Consider the following 19,024-nt stretch of genomic DNA (forward strand, 5'->3'; position numbering starts at 1 on the left):
AATTTTGAGGACATGAATAAAATAAACATGTTATCGTGCAGTAATTTCAGCCACTATACACAACTTTCACCCAGTCGAACAAAAACATGGAAGCATTACACTATCAATCTTTTACATATACTCACCACAAAGGCACACACGCTCAGTTGCTGTATGGCAAGTCTTTGGGATCCTATCATCAAATCTGTAACCTTATTGATCACAAGTTCTGGATCGTCAATCAACTATATACTCCGACGAGCAACCATTGATGGTAATGAAGCTTTGGCTAATATTTTTAGAAAAGACGTAGCAAACTATGTGGGGAACCTATAGTATCCATAATTATTTGCCATAGAAGCGTTAGTTTAGATTTCAGTTTATTTCTATAAAGCACTGCATGTCTTTCTTCGTAATTTAAATATATTCAGACAACTTGTCTCATGATTCATGAACTATATTATAGTATATATAATCATATAGATAGCTGCACTTATATAGCAAACATTGATTTGAACACTTTACAATGTCGAGAAGTATAGCTATAACAATATATAGATATTATCAATCAACAATTATTCGCCGATCGAAGGCGAGGTGAATGTCGCCGAGACAAAGTCGAAGTTTTTATTTGATGATATTCAATGAGCGCGAGGCGAATAACTGTTTTAGTATAATTACAAAAGTGATTCTTTGAAAAATTCAATACATTTTAATAAAGGTAAACAAATATTTCAACAATTTCACGGCGGGCGATGTAAACAAACGATGTTTGATGCAAGAACCGTTCAACAATGTAGTTTTTACATGGAAAGGATTTTTTAATCAATTTTCCTTCGCTCCATTCGTTGTTTTAGGTACAGCTTCAAAATTACTAGTACTGACTTTTTCATCTGCATGTCGTTTTCACAAAAAATCTCACCGCCATTTTGAAAAATCCGCTTAGGTGATTATCGGGTAATAATCCGAGGTCGCTCGACCAATCAGAGGCCAGAATTTTCAACAATCATCTTTGTAATTATGCTAACTGAGACAATACTTTAAAAAGCAGTGCCCGGACCATTGGTATGTTGAGATACGGTGCAACACGACTCGCATGCATTTCTTTCAAAAACTATTAACTTTGATTTTCAAAATGCCAAGGCTATGAAATCTATCATTCGCTATAGCGCATGTGTTAAAGATGTTTAATATTTGTCTGTCATATCGCAACATTCCACAAATCACTTCGTGTGGTCAATAGTCATCATGGAACTGAATGCATTCAGAGAATAACATCAGTGTTCTTTACCTGGTTGATGGTTTACGGTTTTCTCGTAAAGACTGTCATGCGGTGCGATGTACTACTTTCATTCAAGGAGCTCAACAATGTCGTGTCGTTATGCAAACAAAGGGTTAATATTGTCAACTTATACCTTGAGGAATTCTATAAAACATTGGACGTTATCCAAAATACAATACAGCAAGCTTGAACACGTAGTACGCCAGATATGTCAAATGGCCATCTGCGAAAAACTGAAAAAAACCCAAAACCATAAATATCTTCAGTACAGGCGGGGTCAAGTTATTTCGACGCTGTTAGCCGAACAAAAGATCTTAGCAAGGTGAAGAGGCATAGTAAATGGAAATATCATCGTGTTGTAAGGCAGTTTACCCGAACAAAAGATCTCAGCAAAGTCAAGACGCGTAGTAAATAATAACATCATCGTGTTGTAAGGTAGTTTACCCGAACAACAGATCTCAGCAAAGTCAAGACGCGTAGTAAATAATAATATCATCGTGTTGTAAGGTAGTTTACCCGAACAACAGATCTTAGCAAAGTCAAGACGCGTAGTAAATGGAAATATCATCTTGTTGTAAGGCAGTTTTAGCCGGACAAAAGATCTTAGCAAAATTAAAAGCGCATTGAAAGAAAACACAACGATGCTCGCTTTAACTTTGCAATATTCACACGCAACAAGGAATCAGTCAACATGGCAGACCCAGAAACGTTCAGGTCATCAAAATACTTACAGAATCCTGAACTTTGAAGGAATATATGTTGACATCGATGTCTTATAGTTCCAGCATTGACGATATGGTTACTATACGTAAATAAAAGGCAAGAAGAGAGTTGATTTAACAAAACAATCAAGTGAGTCCATCTTCCCTTCTCTCAATCTCGTCTGGCAAATACCGAACTGAAAAGGACAACAAAAATTGTACTCAAGGAAAGGTTAATTTGCGGAATGTTGTGACATGTATTGACAGAAAACGAAGTCGTTTAAAAAAATGTTGTTGTATTTTGTTGCTGAATTTATCCAATTTTTACGGTATATTTTATCGCCTGGCATTTTGTGCAGGGAATGTCATGAAAATAAAAAATTGTGCTGTTTTTTTCAGTCTAAATTTTTCGATGAATTAGAATAAATGCTGGATAAAAAGTGAATGTTTTCAAGTATCGGATTGTTTACAAAGTGATAAAAAAGCATGAAGTATCCCAACACGCCCTTAACACTGCTGCTTTTTGATTTATTGTATTGTAATTGTTTCGTATATAATCAATATTCTGAAGTTTGTTGTTGTAATGCAAGTATAGTCAATAAAATTGTAGAATAAATACACACTCGATGTTCTAGTTTCTTTCACCAGTTTGATTGCGTACATTATCGCTTAAGATGATTGGTTGAGATATTCAGTCTTCGTAATCATCCAATCAGAAGCGATGCAGGACCTCGATAAAGCTGAATTATAATTTTTCTTCACTCTCATAACTTTCATAGCTAATTTGACTCACTAAATTTCATTTTGCAAATTGTACGCCAAGCAGAAATGTCTCCATGCTAACTCGGTTTTGTCGTTTCCTCCTGAACCTTATCGACCTAGCTATAATAGATCAACTGGATCGTATAAAAAAATTTAACTCTTAGTGTTTTTTTACTATTTTATTTTAGTTAAAATTAATGCGGAACTATTCTCTCCACTTAAGATGAAAATACATTGATACTGCAGGAATACATTAAAATAGTTTTTATGCTGTTTTCAAAAGTTACTTCGTTTCTTGAATATTGTGGAGACGTCCTTTTTCATGCAGTACTTCAAGCAATCTTTTACGCTCAGAAGTTGCTTTCTTAAAACGCTTTCTCAGATCATTATTTTCACGAACGTAATGAGTAAGAGCTACGACAATGCCGCCAAAAATTGCCACAACAATAACAGTCATGTAAGACTCGTATCCCCCTTTCTCGTCTTTTAATTTTACTGCTTCTTTCTCATCTCCAAACTCCTCTGCCAATTGCTCGCAGCTGTTGACTACAACGCGTCCTGTCGTGATGACATAATTTTTTCCTTCTGAAATCGTTTTGGCTTGATGGATCTCTTGGAAATCGAAAGTAAATTCAGTTCTAGTCTTCTTCATCCCGTTCTGAACAACTATTTCCATTTTAACGTCGACTCCAGGGCAACATTTTTGAAAGATTTCAGATGACCCTTCATAATCGCTTCGAGCTCCACAAGTGGCTATCGCCGTAGTTCGCCAAGAAGTAACAAGGGCAAATATGACAACATTGATATCCATTTTGTTGATGTGTTGAAAAGTAATATCGTACACGCGTGGAACAACCTTCCTCTGACTCTGTCTATTTCGACTATTGCACGCACGCATATATATACACAGTGATGTTTATCATATATGCAAGCCATTGAAGGTTTTCAAGATTCCGGAAATTGTCAAGTAGATAACTTAATTATCTTAATTCTTTCCCTTAATTCTTTCAGTCCTTTGACCTGACTTGTATGAAAGCCTATCATTAAGTGCCTAACATGCACTTTTAAAGGGGCATCCTTCCGTCGCTACACCTTAGACGAATATTTTGTGAAACACACGACGCTGCAATTTGTGAAACAAGCAATCTTGTGATTCTCAATTCTGTGCAAATTTCTATAAATACTAGAACAGGGGTGGTGCCAGAGGAGGGCTCGTGGGGGGGGGGCTACAGCCGGCAACTCCTCTGTCGTGGAAATTTTTACAATTCGTCGGGGAATGAACGACAGATATAATCTGAAATTCGATTGTTGTTTTTTAATTGAAACATTTGCAGTCAGCACTCAGCACTTAGGAGTCTAGCTTCCAGACCCCCTGTCGGGACCTTAGCACGGCTGTGTCGGGGAATTTTGGCGCCCTTGACGTAAAATGTAAACCAGTGACTGATGCCGCTTATTAACCCCGGCCCATAACGATATTATCCTTTGTGGCATTATATCCTTTGTGGCACACTGAATAATTTTAGTTTCATGACTAACTATTATATTATTCTTTCGTGTAGTGTAGGGCGCGTGGAGTGCCGTGGACGTATATAGTATGGTTCATATAATTATATTGAAAATAGTTCTGCATTTATTAAAATTCCTAAGCCTTGGTGATAATCTGTTATATTGTAATGCGTGCATGGCCTAATATCGTAAAACGTTTTAGAAACACAAATATTCAAATATTCAAAGTCAACCATGCACTCTAAATAAATGGGTGGCAACCGATAAATACTTGAAGTATAGGAAACAAAGATGTCGTACATGTTTGCTGGTAGCTAGGATTACATATATATGACCTATATGAAATTAGATTTTACATCTCTTCCCTAACTTTTCTTGTAAAATAAATTTATTCATCAAATTTTTATTTATAATTTTACATCGAAAATCCCTTTAAATCTATTTATTGACCTCTCTACCTGCAAAATTTAAAAGATACAGTACGAGCAAGTATTCCACATTCGTGAAAAAAAAAGAATTCCAAACGAATTTAATTTCGCCGCGAAATTACCGCACTATGTCGATTTTTGGAGGCGTGTACTAGCTTATAGTGCTGATCAAAAGAAGGAATTATATATATATATATACACTCACAAGAGCGTCGTGAGCTATGGCTATGAACTAAAAGCTCTTTCATGCTCGTCAACAACCGTTTCAGCGAGTTTCCCATGCAATCCCATCTAAATATTTCTGGTATTGTGCGTGAACCTTACGTAACAACAATTAAGAATTGATTGTGACCAATATACGAAAATGTGACATTCACTTTAAAAATCATCAACTCTAATCCTTTTTATTAGACGTGAAAAATTTTGGTGTGGCGTTTTGCCGGCAAACCTGTAAGTATCGCGTCAAAATGTAGGCTGCAGATGCATAAAAATCGTACTCCTAGCAACCATTGAGTATGTTGTTGGCAAGTCGTGAGTCCTTCGCTGATTGCAAGGTTCGTTTTGTGAAGGACTTGAGGGCAAGTGCCCCGGAAAGGCACTAGAGCTCAAGTCCTTAAAATTTATCGTTTTAAAAAAAGTACTCCTTGCCAATTCTACGATTGTTTTGAAGTGGGAATGAATTTATGCAAAACTATTTATTGCTATAACATCGTTACGATAAGATAATCTTCAGTATAATTTTAAGCAGTGAGTATCATCCAACTTTCAGCGCGCGTAGCAAATATTTGTGTTTAAAAAAACGTATTCGTTTCTTAAATGTTGTGGAGGAATCTCAGTTTCTGACTCGGTTCTTCGAGACACGCTGCTCCCTGGTTATAGCTATATATAGCTATATTGAGACAAAAACCTAAAATAGTTTTTTGAATAGTTTATCACCACTAAAGACCCATACTTGAAACTTTCATAGACTTTTTAATTGTTTTTCATACAAGATAAATCAAGATACACTATGAAGACATACTATAGTTAATTTTTTCAAATTACTACTATTTTCATTTAACGTCTATGTCACTATGTCCTTATAAAGCCATACACTGTTGAGGGATGTGGGTTTATGCAGTTCTAATAAATCTCATAACTTGTTTCTTGGATATTATGGGGCTTTCCCTTTTCAGACAGTTTTTCTCGCAATTTCTCGCGCTCTTTCACCGCTTTCTTTAAACTTTTTTTGAGATCATTATTTTCACGAACGTAGAAACGAAGCATCATACCAACAAGGAACATCGCAGCAACGATAATGGCCAGATTTGTCATCTGTTCATAATATTTCTTCACAAACGAGTCTTGCATCGTTGAAAAGCATTCTTTTATAGCTTCATACTTGCGTAAGATTTCAGATTGCTCGTCCAACATCTTTCGTTTGCCACAAAAAACTGTAGTCGATGGCCATAAAACCAGGGCAAATAAGAGCAGCACGCTAGCGTGAAAAACATAAAATTGATTATAAAAATGTGGTGCAAACTAGGACCCGATACCTACAGGAATAATGAAAGTAATCACCACACAAATATTGCATTTACGAATCAATGTTTCGACACTCCGATCTAGTGTCTTCATTAATTGGGAGTGATCTGATGACGCAATCTGCCAATCAGATGTTAATATTCTTTTGGCAAGTAGCTTCCGTCATCCCCATTTAGGGCACAGAGACTGCACTCATATCAAGGCTTTCACCCTATAAACGTGAACATTTGAGTAAGCTAGTATCCAGTGCCCCGCACTGCAATTATGCGCGCCATTCAATATAAATATGGCGGACAGACCAAAGCGCACATTGCGACAGCCGAAGCGTTTAGCTGATGAGTGCGCAGTTGTTTCAACAAAGTGCACAAAAAAACCAAAGAAGGACAACAATCTGTATGAGATTGAAGTCATAAGTTTGCCCATGCTGCCGTTCCATGTCGGTTAATAGCGAATAAATCAAATAGCTATAACAATTTATATAATCAATATGCAATGAATTAATTAACAATGAAATATGTATAAGCCGACGGTACTAAAATCTGCCGCAATGCGCAAATCGACTTGTAAATAATGAATATATTCTTCATACTTGCTTACATGGACCATGGTGTACGAACGAAGGCAGAGCTTCAGTCGAAGATTCTCCTCCAGCATTTGGTCCCACTGCTTCAGCTAGCTTAGTAGATATTGTAATCACCAAGAGCAAAATATAGCCTAGCTTCACACTCATTTTGACGGACTTATTTCACAAAATAATACATCAAACTATACTTAAAAATGTAGCGAATTTCACACAGAATTTGATTTTCGCGGGGTCGAGCGCCATGGGCATGCGCAAATGGGCTCTAGAGCCCATTTTCCTGAGCCTATGACGCGCGCCTACTATAAATTACTATTAAATATTTGCGCAATTGCCTCTAAACAAACCAAAAGTGACGGGCTTTGTTTTCATATTTTGTTGGCTAAAATACAATCAAAAGACGTTTGAAAGCCTATATTTTACTATTTTGATGGGGTCCGAATGCAATTCTTTATGAATAAGGAACAAGAGCGAGGTAAGTGCAAAATTTTGCCCTATGTTGGGGCAGAAATTGTGAAATATGAAGCCGTGAAATATGAAACTAGTTTTTGTTAAGCCTAAGTGATCAAAGAGCATACTAAAATTAGTGCAAATGCCAAGTTTGGCTGCGAATTGTTGTACATTACGGGAAATATAGCCATGCGAAGTTGACGAATTTTTATATACTTTTGTATTACTGACGGAAGTTTGTAACTAATTTAGTTACACATTTCCGCACGTAATACAAAAGTATACAAAATATGCCAACTTCATATTGCCATATTTTCTGTATTTTACAAAATTTCGCAGCCAAACTTGGCATTTGCACTAATTTTAGTATGCTCTTTCTAGCTGTGGTAATATATTTTCTTCTTGTTACTTCGATCAAAAACTAGTCTAAAGCGCAAGTCGTCCATTGAAATCACCCATAACAATGCAATTGTTAGAGTTTGAATTCCTAAGCACTCTGTTGGGATAATATCACAATAAACACTCGTTGTTCCGCGGTCAGCTGTACCATTTCATTTCGAAGCAATCACAAGGCTAATTTAAATTTAATCATATTCACAATTTTTCATATTTAGCATTTTATAAGTTGCATTAAATCCCCACGGGCTAAAATTCGTGAACACGGCATTCAAATTTTAACAACGAGTGATTTCAATAGTTTTTGTTTTTTGAGACTCCCTGTAGATCGCTGACAAATTACAATGGCCTTGGATTAATTGACCTTTGTTTGAACGATAAGAACATGTGATGCCTTGTTTACATGCAGGGCCGTAGCCAGACCACTTAATTGGGGAGGGGGGGGGTGTAGATTCATATATTCATGTTTATATACCGTAGGAACAATAGCGTACAAAAGAAATCAGTCAGGCATAAGACGAATATATTAATATCACACCCCCCCAATTTAGCTTCTAGCTACGGCCCTGTTTACATGAAGCGAGTTAGGCAAGACGAGGTAAAGGGAATCATATCACCTAGCCGGGGTAAATCACTCTGGGTAAACAGCCCTTAGCCAATTGAAATTTGAAAAATATCGGCCCCAAAACCCGAAGCCCAATGTCAAAATATTTCCGATAAAAAAGCCATTTTTTGAGTATCTGCCGCAATAGAAGCGTTCCGAAAGATATCAAGCAATTCTTTGCTCAAATTTATCAGTTGGCTTATGGAGTTCATCAAATTATTCAATTATTTTGACTTTCTTAACTTCCGGTTTCGAATTGTTAATCATATGCGTCTATTTATTGATTCATGGCGCAGCCTGCAGCACAACACTTTTCACTCCTGATGCGACAACCTAATCAAATTTTGGCTGTTTATGTTGATAGAATTTTATAATTACAAGAATACATACCTTTTCATTCTTGTAATTTGAAGCATATGAGGACTTTCTACTTGGCTGACCTTTTCTTTTAATGACAGCGGCTCATGAATAATTTTGAAAACAAATCCCGACCGAAAATAACACATACTTGACATGGGTGCTGATGGATTGTAATTTGTGTCCGCACTGCTACCACCTTATTGAATGAATTTATTATTACGCCCCATAACAAGAGTTCAAAATTGCAACAACAGAGACAAATAAACACCTAACATGGCATAAAAGAGAAGTATTTTGTTCAAATGCCATTTACAGTAACAGGTTGTATACATAACAAATGCATAACACCAGTATCATTAATTATTAATATTTCAATATGTCCGCTTTCAGTGCATCTCAAACGCTAATATCATAGTTTGGCCAGAGAATTTGCGAGTTTTTCTTTGGATTTTACATTGATCTTTATAAGCTGTTTGAATAGCATTCTAAAGATATACTTTAATGTCGTATTGGCTAACACCAACATAAGTCTTCCTCACGAGTGCACAAAGGCTCGCAGGTCGCACGTCATCAACTTCCAAGAAATCACATGCTCTCGAGTCTCGTGCTCTCCATCGCGTGTACGGGTGCGTGCAGTCAACTTCTCAAGTATCGTAATGCAGCAAACGTTGATAGAACACAAGTGCCTTTGATGACATTTAACATTAACAACTATTTTGACACCTAATTAGGCATATTACATCACAATTAGCGTTTCCCAGTGGTGGCCAGTCCCCACTTTGCAATAACAAAATTTTAAAATTTCAACAATAAGTGATTTCAATAGTTTTCGTTTTTTTGAGACACCCTGTAGAGAACAATACAATAGAGCAATGATGGAATCGACTCATTTTGTTTGCTCGGGGTAAAACCCTAATTAAGAAAACCTTTCGAAAATGTTCAGGATCGATTACGGAAACATTTAAGTTTGCGTCCCTGGAAATTTCAAAACAGGATAAATCGTGAATTTTAATGTACTAGACCACCTTAAGCCTGGATAAAATTAATTCATATTAGTGATATTTACAGCTGGTAATTTGGAAGATCATTTGATCTTGCTTAAGCTTAGAACCGTGATTCTAATCTATTTTGTTCAAATTTGTGAAGAGAAGGTAATAAAAATTGCCCTCACAAAATTTGTTTAGCGCAGTATCAAAATAAGAACATGTGTATAAAATTGAGAGTTTGTATAAAATTGTGACAAATATTATTTGCCGTATATATAAACAAACACGCCAGACTTCAGTAATATGTATATAACAACCTCGCAAGCCAGGCTCTTTTACCTACGCTTCTCGCGACCCACGCTGCGGCAAAGAAGTGACTTTTGCGCTCTTTGTGTTCCACCCCATCCCCACACAGGATAAACCTAACGAAAGGATCACATGACCAGCCTTGACCAGGGTCTTTGCCGCAGCGTTGGCCGCGAGAAGCGTGGGTAAAAGAGCCTGGCTTGCGAGGTTGATGTATATAATACGTCCACGTTCCCCAAGCGATAAGCAATACGGAGTGTATATAATTTACCGTATAATCCGCCAGTGCTTAAGTCTGCTTTATACGGCAAACTTATCAGTTGAAACGAAGTTTTTGAATTTCATAACATGATATCATACGATGTTATAGTTGTTCAATAAGCTTTTAAGAAAAAATATAGCCCATGGGGTGAATTTCATCAAAGCCTATGCTTTTTACGACTCCCACTGTGCAATATTGTTTAAATGTATGGCCTATTATCTCATGCATCGCGAAAAAGACAAGAACCAATTGAACGCAAAACTGCAGGTGCCTTCTTAATATAGCTGTACATAACTCTACGTACAGATCATTTTTGCCACCTTTCACTTTGTGTTGTGTACATAAATCGATGTTAATAACTGATCATGTTTTGTGCAAGTTATTTTATCGTGATCTTATTCACCATCGCCTTTTGGCAAACGACATCAATAGCTGCTGGCCAGGAAACAACAGCTGATGACAAGGGAGCTGAGATCTTCGGCAAATATCACACCAGCGTAGTCACAGTGAAAAGCAGTCTTATTAAACGAACAAAACAAGTTACTGACAGGAGCCGGATTTATCATGGATTCATTACTCCAGGAAACCAGCGCGAATTCGAAGAAAAACAAAGTCCTCGTCGTAATTACAGCTGGCCACGTTCTTAGAGGCGCCTACAAAGTCAATGTGTTATTATACCAGAACGAGAAAGACGTCACTAATGGAAAATGGAAAACGCAAGAATGCCAGGAAATTGTTCATGGTTTTGACGTTGTAAGAGACGTTGCTATGCTATCAATTGTCTGTGACAGAGAGTGTGATTGTGCTGACTTCAAAGTCTTGAATCGTCGCCGCTCCAAAGTGTCTGAGGGAGAACTTGTACACATCATCGGCGATTCATCAGGCAGGCTAATACCTCATTCGACTGTAGACGGAAGGCTTTCGTCGACAAATATTACCTTCGCACCAGCTACTGCAACTTACAAAAACATAAATGGGCATCTCGCCGAAACAACATTCGCTAGCAGGGTGCACACATTAACTGGCAATATAAATAAAGGAGATTCAGGGAGTGCCGTGATTGACAAAGCTGGTAATGTGATTGGAATGATCTTGGGTACCAGTGGAGATGTCAAATATTGTATTACAGTGCCAGAGATTTTTAAAGCATATGAACAAATTTTAGATGCAAAAATTCCTCGATTTGTTGGCTGCACTTCTCATGAATCAGTGCTTCTTGGAAAGATGTACTGGGGAGACAGCTCTGGGAAAAGTATTCAAGAAATGGATGCGATCGCAACTGCAGTAAACGCTCGATACATAGCAATCGCCCACGACGGTGTGCAAGCCCACGCTTTCACATTCCATGCTCCGTGGTGGGAAATATTATCAGGCGAATATGATATATACGAAGACGATTCAGAGTGTCTCTGCGAAATGAATTCATTTTCGGACGGCCGATTTCTTCAGCCGACTAAAGATGGCAAAGTAATGTGCGGATGTTCCGAAAACGCTTGCAGGAAGAAAGAACACTATGAGCGAAGATTTGGCGAGGATAATGATCGTCGCTGGGCGGTATATCAACGAGAGACCGCGAACAAAGAGAAACCTGGACATTATGTTGCAAGCAAAGAATCTCTCTTAGTTATGCGTGACCTAGCCAATGAGATTGCTTATTGGAAGGAAAAATTCATTAAATATTCGGATTTTGTACAGATGAAAATTAAAAACGAAACCGAACAGATGGGCAAATGTGAGAAAAGGGCAGATGGGATGAAAAATGAAAAAGAAAAATACAAGACATATCTGGCTATTGCTGTTGCTGTGGTCGTATGCTTGATTGTAGCTCTTTTTCTTCACGTTCGTGGAAATAATGACCTTGAAAAACGTTTGAAAGAAGCGACTACCGAGTTTGAAAGATTGAGGGCGGAACTGGCTGAAAGAGAACCGTTTCAAGATATTCAAGAAGCAAATTAAACTGAATTTTGATGGTAACCGTACATTTTAATACTAATACCCCTCTTGCTAATAACCTCGCTAATAACACTATTTTTAATGCTAATAACCCCTTGTTAATTACCTCGCTAATTTTCTTTTATATCGAAGTATAGCACTGATTGCCAACTCCCAAGCTAATATCATTATACAATTACTTAATGGTTTCCGTGTTTGGATGGCCTGATCCAAACACGCGGGAATGTTGCGAGAGTTAAGAAAAGCGCGCGAAACACGAGCCGAAAATTGTCTTATAAAATAACAAACCATAATAAATTTGCTTTTAAATTCTCGCGAAATTTCCGTGTTTGGATGGCCTGATACAAACACGGGCTTCAACCAATCAGAACACGCGTTATATACATGTTATTTTATAAAATCATATACTAACATGATGGAGTAAACATATAAAATACAAAGGAATTGACCTCGTCCACGACATCTACTTAACTCTTGAGTCCTGAAAAAACATTTTTTAATGAAACACGTATTTCGCTTATTCTGATATGCATGTATAACAACACTTTCATAATTTATTTTCTCTATCAGATTTTTTTGCTCGCGCAAAACCGCGATGTGCCGCCCGTGGTGGCTAGGAATATGTACAGCGGCCGCCTGCATAAGCTGGAATAAAATGAGTTCAATATGTTAATGTACGTCTACCCTCAGTCGAATTTTCACACTTTTAATCCAACCTAAAGTTTTTTATAGAGTTTTCCTTTGGTCTTCAGCTCAAGACGAGTGTACGAGATTGTAAATTTTCAGTTTAAATTTGCTTCAAACGAACAATTAAATTCCAAACGCTGTTTCGAGGTTAGTCAGCAATCAGGGACATCATCACCTCCTCCTTTATTTGTACTACGAATATGTACAGCGGCCGCCTGTATATATAAGCAGGAATAAAATGAGTTCAATTTGTTGCGCGTCGATCCCCAGTCTCTTAATGCATTTTCACATTTTTACTCCCACGTAATGTTCAGTTTGATAGAATTTTTATTTTGGTCCTCATAATCTCAAATGTGTGTTGATAATAAAGAAACAATGTTAATTAATGTTAAGTAAGCACTTCATAGTTCAATCTTACAATATAAGATATATAACTATTACAATATAAGTGTCTCAAGTGATCATGCAAACATGGAGATGTTCCTTCATTGGATTTCAAAAAGACTTATAAATTGTTTCTAGAACATTATGAAATTTTTCCTTTTCAGAGAGTTCTCTTTCAGTCAGTTCTTCTCGCAAAATTTCTTGCTCTGCGATCGCTTCCTTAAACTTTTTTTCAGAACATTATTTTCATGAACGTCGGAAAGAACAACCACAACAACAGGCGAGACTACAGCAACAAAAATTATCAAGTTTCAATCCTAATGCAGTGTATACGTCTCTATAAGAAGCACTCATTAGAATTTTAAGAATCCTTCTTATATAGTCTCTGATACCACCACGGGTTTACCAAACATCCACGCTTGGCTTTGCCGTCTTCGGTTTCCTGCCAAAACTCTGCCATTCGCAAATGAATACAATTAGCAGAGCCATTGAAATTTATCTTCAAAATCAGGGGGTGATGATGAAGAAATAAATCGTTGGCAGTCTGATATCTGCGGAAGAATTCACATAACTCGGCCGACTTTATTCGTTTTCTACAATCAGTTGGTGCCATTTGCCATAAGACAAGGGCACTCAATATGACCACACTTAAACAGCACCTAGTGGCCTAGAAATATACATACATACATTTTACGTTCCAATACAACCAGGAAGCAGCGTGGTAACCTCTTCAAACAACTAAGCATCAAATGTGGTATAACAACTGCCTATAATAGACAAAACCCTTCTCGACGTTTCTACCTGAGGGCCTTCGTCAGCCACACCAATTCTCCTCTTGGAAAAACACACCAAATCATCAACAGAATCCAGCCCTATATATGCATTGTTCAATCGTTGATTTCATAAGTATATCATTTAAGAATTATTTTAAACTTGTATACGTGCGTTTACGTATGTACAAAAAACGCGACAGTGCCGGAAAGCAACCCTTATGTGTTTTTACTCGGTCTACCGTAGGTAGAGTAGGTTGAAAATGGGCTCGTCTATAACACTCTAACGAACTCTCCTGACGAAGGCCCTCGGGTCGAAACGTCGAGAAGTGTTTTGTCTATTTTAGGCAGTTGTTATACCACATTTGATGCATGCATTATATACTTACACTATGAGCAATCTCTTTTATTTCATAAAATATTTGTCTTATATGCCCGACTGATTTAGTTTTCTACATTATTTTTCCTATAATGCGTAAACATATGCAAACACAGGCATAAATCAGAGCTCAATGATATATATAGTTGAAAGACTTGGCTGGTTTGAATAGACATTTTATATGTCATATATATCTGACACCATGCAGAAAAGGCATTAATGAAACCCCGTCATATTCCCTCGATCTTCGAAGTTTTACTTGAATAAAGCGTCCCTGCTGACGGTGAATGACACCTAATTTATTTTGACGACTTCCTAAGGGACCATTCGCAAAGGATGTCTAAGCCAGGGGGGGGGGCACGGACACATGCATGTTATTTGATTTTCTTACAACACAGGAAGACCTTCAATGACCGCGGAGATTGTGTGCTAATATGACGCAACATATTTTCATGGCATATCTATAAATAAGTCAAAGAACTGATAAAATGTTGTCGTCTTTGAGAGTCGAGACTTTGGTTGACTGGGTTTGCTACGCGGGAATCAAAGTTTGTATAAATTAAGACCATATAGCATCACATAGTTGAATTTCACAGACTGGATTGTTGTGAATGGACATTTTATATATCATTATACAATCTCTGATGCCAGAAAAGGTATTATACAGAAACGTGGTAAAAATACAAAGCCCGTCATACTCCCTACAGTTTCAAAGTTATTGTAGAGAGAGCCAATATCGTATTCTTGATAACAGGAGCGGTTACAACCTGATTTATTTTGACGAGTTCCTAACCACATGATTGACATTCCTTGATTTTATTACAACACAGCATCACCTTCAATGACCGCGGCGATTGTCGGCTAATTGACAGACATACATGCACGTTATTTGATTTTCTTACAACACAGGAAGACCTTCAATGACCGCGGAGATCGTGCGCTAATTGCAATATCATAACAGATTATGAACTATTCGGTCCCTATCCCTATCCTGCAAAAAAAACCGGGCGTTAAGCGATCTTTCATAAGATCTACTTGCATTTTCTAAATTACAGATGCATTAACACGCGATTGAACTCATATGAAACTGTTAACTTGGTCTAATATTTGCCAATCACTTCAGCACCACAAACTTTTCGTAGTTCATGGAAAGAATTCATGTAGCCATCACATCATTGTTCGTTTATGCATACGTTGCAAAATTTGGATTTCTACAGAATATTTAGACGATTTAAATGCACAGAGCCTCAGACGAACTTAAATTTAAGTTCATCCAGACGGATAATTCGTCTCACAAGTATAAACGGAAACAATTAAGGCGAACTCCGCCAAATTTCTTGGCATCCATGCACGTTTCAAAATAAACCACACTGTGAATGACCGAACTTAGCAAGCTAGGCTTGTCTACCTACGCCCGGCTCCGCGTTGACAAAGAAGCAAGTATATGTATTTGCAATTGCCCACGTATCTCGCCTGCCCAATTGCCCACGTATATTTTCAGTCAGGCATACGTAGGATGTAGTCATGTGTTTGTTGCTGCACTTTATATTACGCATTCAGGCTAAAATATCTATTATGATTATTGGCCCTTGTTCTGGGAGGTTGGTTAATTTTTATGTCACCAAAGAAAATTCTTGGAAAAGCCGTTGTGAAGACCTTATATGCTCCAAATAGCAAGCAAGTTATCGAAGAGGTTTGTATATCATGATATATATATCAGTTATCGCGCGTTTAATAACAAACTCTCGTGCATAAATCAAGTCTATAGGAACTGCTATAAAAATTCCCAATGTAACGTGTAAACTTTTATCTGGTCATAAATTACAAATTCGTTGTTTGTATGAAGTGTGTAGCAATTCAGTATCTTTTCCAAATCAGAATCATTTTGCGCGTTATACAAATAACAAATATATATATAAAACCCCCCTCCTGGTCTTAATGTTATAGTTATTAAAATCAGGTAGGGCTGGCTAACAATGAGATAATTAGCTCTATTATGTTGTTTTCGGGTAAATAAAAGGGGAAACCCCGAAATGACAACTTGCATGTTTGACCGATGAATCAGGGGGGTGCGAACTTTAATATTGTTTAGAGATGAATGAATTTTAGTTAGATTGGTGCCTCTAATGCCAACGAAGAATGGCATAAGAGATTTTAGCCAAACAACCTTGAAACAAACGCAAGAGTGGGCACTCAAGATTAACACATTCCACTCACATTCACACTCATATTTCACATTCTAGGCTTTGCAATTGACACGCTTTGAACCGATTGTCTGCTCCCTTGCTGTCTCATGCCCATAAGAGACATCACAGCACAAAATATAAAGCTAGTCAGCTAGATTTTTAACGAGATGAGAAACGCGATTTACTTTTTAAGAAGACAATTTTAAGAAATAGCACAGGAAAGTCCATATTCTATGTATATCATATGTATTTTTCATGTGTAAATGATCATGCATTTAGACACACTTCCAAAATGATCATTTTTACCTTGCTTCTATGGCAAGTCGTATCAATTGCTTGTGGCGAACAAAGGAAGTTGGACGAGACAGAAAGGGATTTTTCGAAGAATTTTATGGAGATGAAAAAAGTTGCTGAAGATTGCCAGGGGTTGGCCGACGAGATGAGAAACGCAAAAGAGAGCGAATACGAGACATATTTGGCCATTGCTGCTTCTGCGGTCTTACCTGTTGTTGTTCTCTATGTCTGTTATCTTAAAAGAAGTTTAAAAGAAGCGACTTCAGAACGTGATAGATTACGAGAAGAACTGTCTGAAAAAGAACTGTCCATAAGAGAACTGTTTCATAACATTCAAGAAACAATTTATTGAATTCAATCATAATAGTTCGGTAAAACACACAAGTACCACTTGAAAGTATAACTCCAATATATAGTAGCTATATCTTTGCATGCATGGAAGGTCAGGTCATCAAAACAAGCGTGGTTTAAATCATAACAAAAGCATAATTCGTCTTACGGATACTACAGTGTGTATCGAAAAAATTCGAATCCAACTTTGACAGCCTGCTGTGCATAAAATACTAAAGTAAACGATATAATTTTTATGTGGCAACAAAGATTAGCTTATTTAGTTTGCGATTATACCGCATTGTGTTCTTCAAACTTCTATCGTTGAACATTGAATAAGCAGAATTTTTGCGATAAATTTGCGTTTTAGTTTTCAGTAATAATTAGATTTTGGTCTAATTTTCAATAAAACAAACCTCTTTGGGTCTAATTTTCAATAAAACTGATCTTTATGAGCTTTTTTTGTCGAACCAGTACTTCTTCATTTTTCAACTAAATTACACGTACAACGTGTCATTCGAAAGAGAAATAAATGAACTTAACAATGGTGTAAAAATCAACCAAATTTGTCAAATATATTTTGCATTATTACACGCAAAATTTCGATTCAAATTTTTTTGATACACCCTGTATATGCTATTTGTATGTAACAATAACATTAACAAATTATACGGCATTTGCAATTTTTTATAGTAGACTTTTATATATATAAGCTATATAATAAGATAAGACCTGCGTAAGCGTAAATAGTCTATCCCATGGTATCAAGTTGGTAGTAAGTATTTAAAATACATCGATTATACTTATATAAGCTTTAAACAGCTTTTTTTAATGTAATTTAAATAGCTTTTTTTAATAGTTTATCTGCACTAAAGAGTAAAGACCATGATCGATAAACCGGCTTTGATAGACTTTTGGATTTTTTTCTATGAAGATATAATGACATGCTACAGTTATTTTTTCAAATTACAGCCATTTTCAGTTACCATCTATCTCACTATGGACAATAATTCTTTATAGTTTTCAGTCGGTTTAATAATTATTATCTTTCGGCGTGTTAATCAGGGGCGCACCGGTTAGCTACAACAATAATTCTATGACTTTGAGCAAGAGGCATTATACTGTAGCTATAATCTTTTGTTATTGTGTATTCTTTCTTTTATGCTATTACTGTGGTATAAAAAATTAATATAGACTTATGAGCGATCTTTCATTTATGAATATATGTATAATTTACGTTGACTCCGTGTTTTCCAAACATTTATACTCCGTGTTTTCCATGTTTTTGGCAGACTACGCGTCTTTTCCATAATTTTTGACTCCGTGTTTTCCAATATTATTACGTCAGACTCCGTAATCGGAACCCCGTCTTCGTGTTATCCAAGTTGTGATGTGGCAACGTTGAATCAAAGCTAGATATTTGTTTCACCCGCTCCTCGTGTTGCAAAATAAAGTCATCCTATTGGCTTGAACACTCCCGGCCTGACAGCTCAACATTGCTTCTGATTGGACGAGCATAGTAATTTGAATAATATGATTAATTTTTTCCTTTCATTTCTGATGTTCAGGCTCAGGAGAAGAGAATTAATCATATTATTTAAATTACTATGAACGTCCAATCAAAAGCGTCGTTGAGCTGTCAGGTCGGGAGTGTTCATCCAATAGGATGACTTTATTTTGCAGGCACGAGGAGCGGGTGAAATGAATAATATGTGCTTTTGATTCCAGTTTGAGACATCATTTCAGCGCTGGTCTTCGAAGAATAAAAATGAGTCTCCTCCATGCCAAGAAAATTTCAACAGAAATTGCTATCAGATTGCTATCAGATTGCTATCGTCTTCAGCAGAAGAGAAGTTTAATAGAAGTTTACTATCTTTGACAGACTGTCGTTGGCGTAATACCAGGTAATATGCCT

General features: G+C 36.9%; 1 protein-coding gene across 1 annotated transcript; it reads right to left on the reverse strand.

The window, feature by feature from the left end:
- Window positions 1-5,731: 5,731 nt before the first annotated feature.
- LOC114525844 lies at window positions 5,732-8,642 on the reverse strand. Its single transcript, XM_028547289.1, has 2 exons — window positions 8,603-8,642; window positions 5,732-6,135 (listed from the first exon to the last, which is right to left on the reverse strand). Exons 1-2 carry the CDS (start codon window positions 8,626-8,628, stop codon window positions 5,781-5,783), a joined length of 381 nt encoding a protein of 126 aa, XP_028403090.1. The 5' UTR covers window positions 8,629-8,642; the 3' UTR covers window positions 5,732-5,780.
- Window positions 8,643-19,024: the final 10,382 nt, after the last annotated feature.

The sequence above is a fragment of the Dendronephthya gigantea genome, unplaced genomic scaffold, assembly GCF_004324835.1.
Source record: "Dendronephthya gigantea isolate DGI-Jeju-01 unplaced genomic scaffold, DenGig_1.0 000036F, whole genome shotgun sequence".
NCBI lineage: Eukaryota > Metazoa > Cnidaria > Anthozoa > Malacalcyonacea > Nephtheidae > Dendronephthya > Dendronephthya gigantea.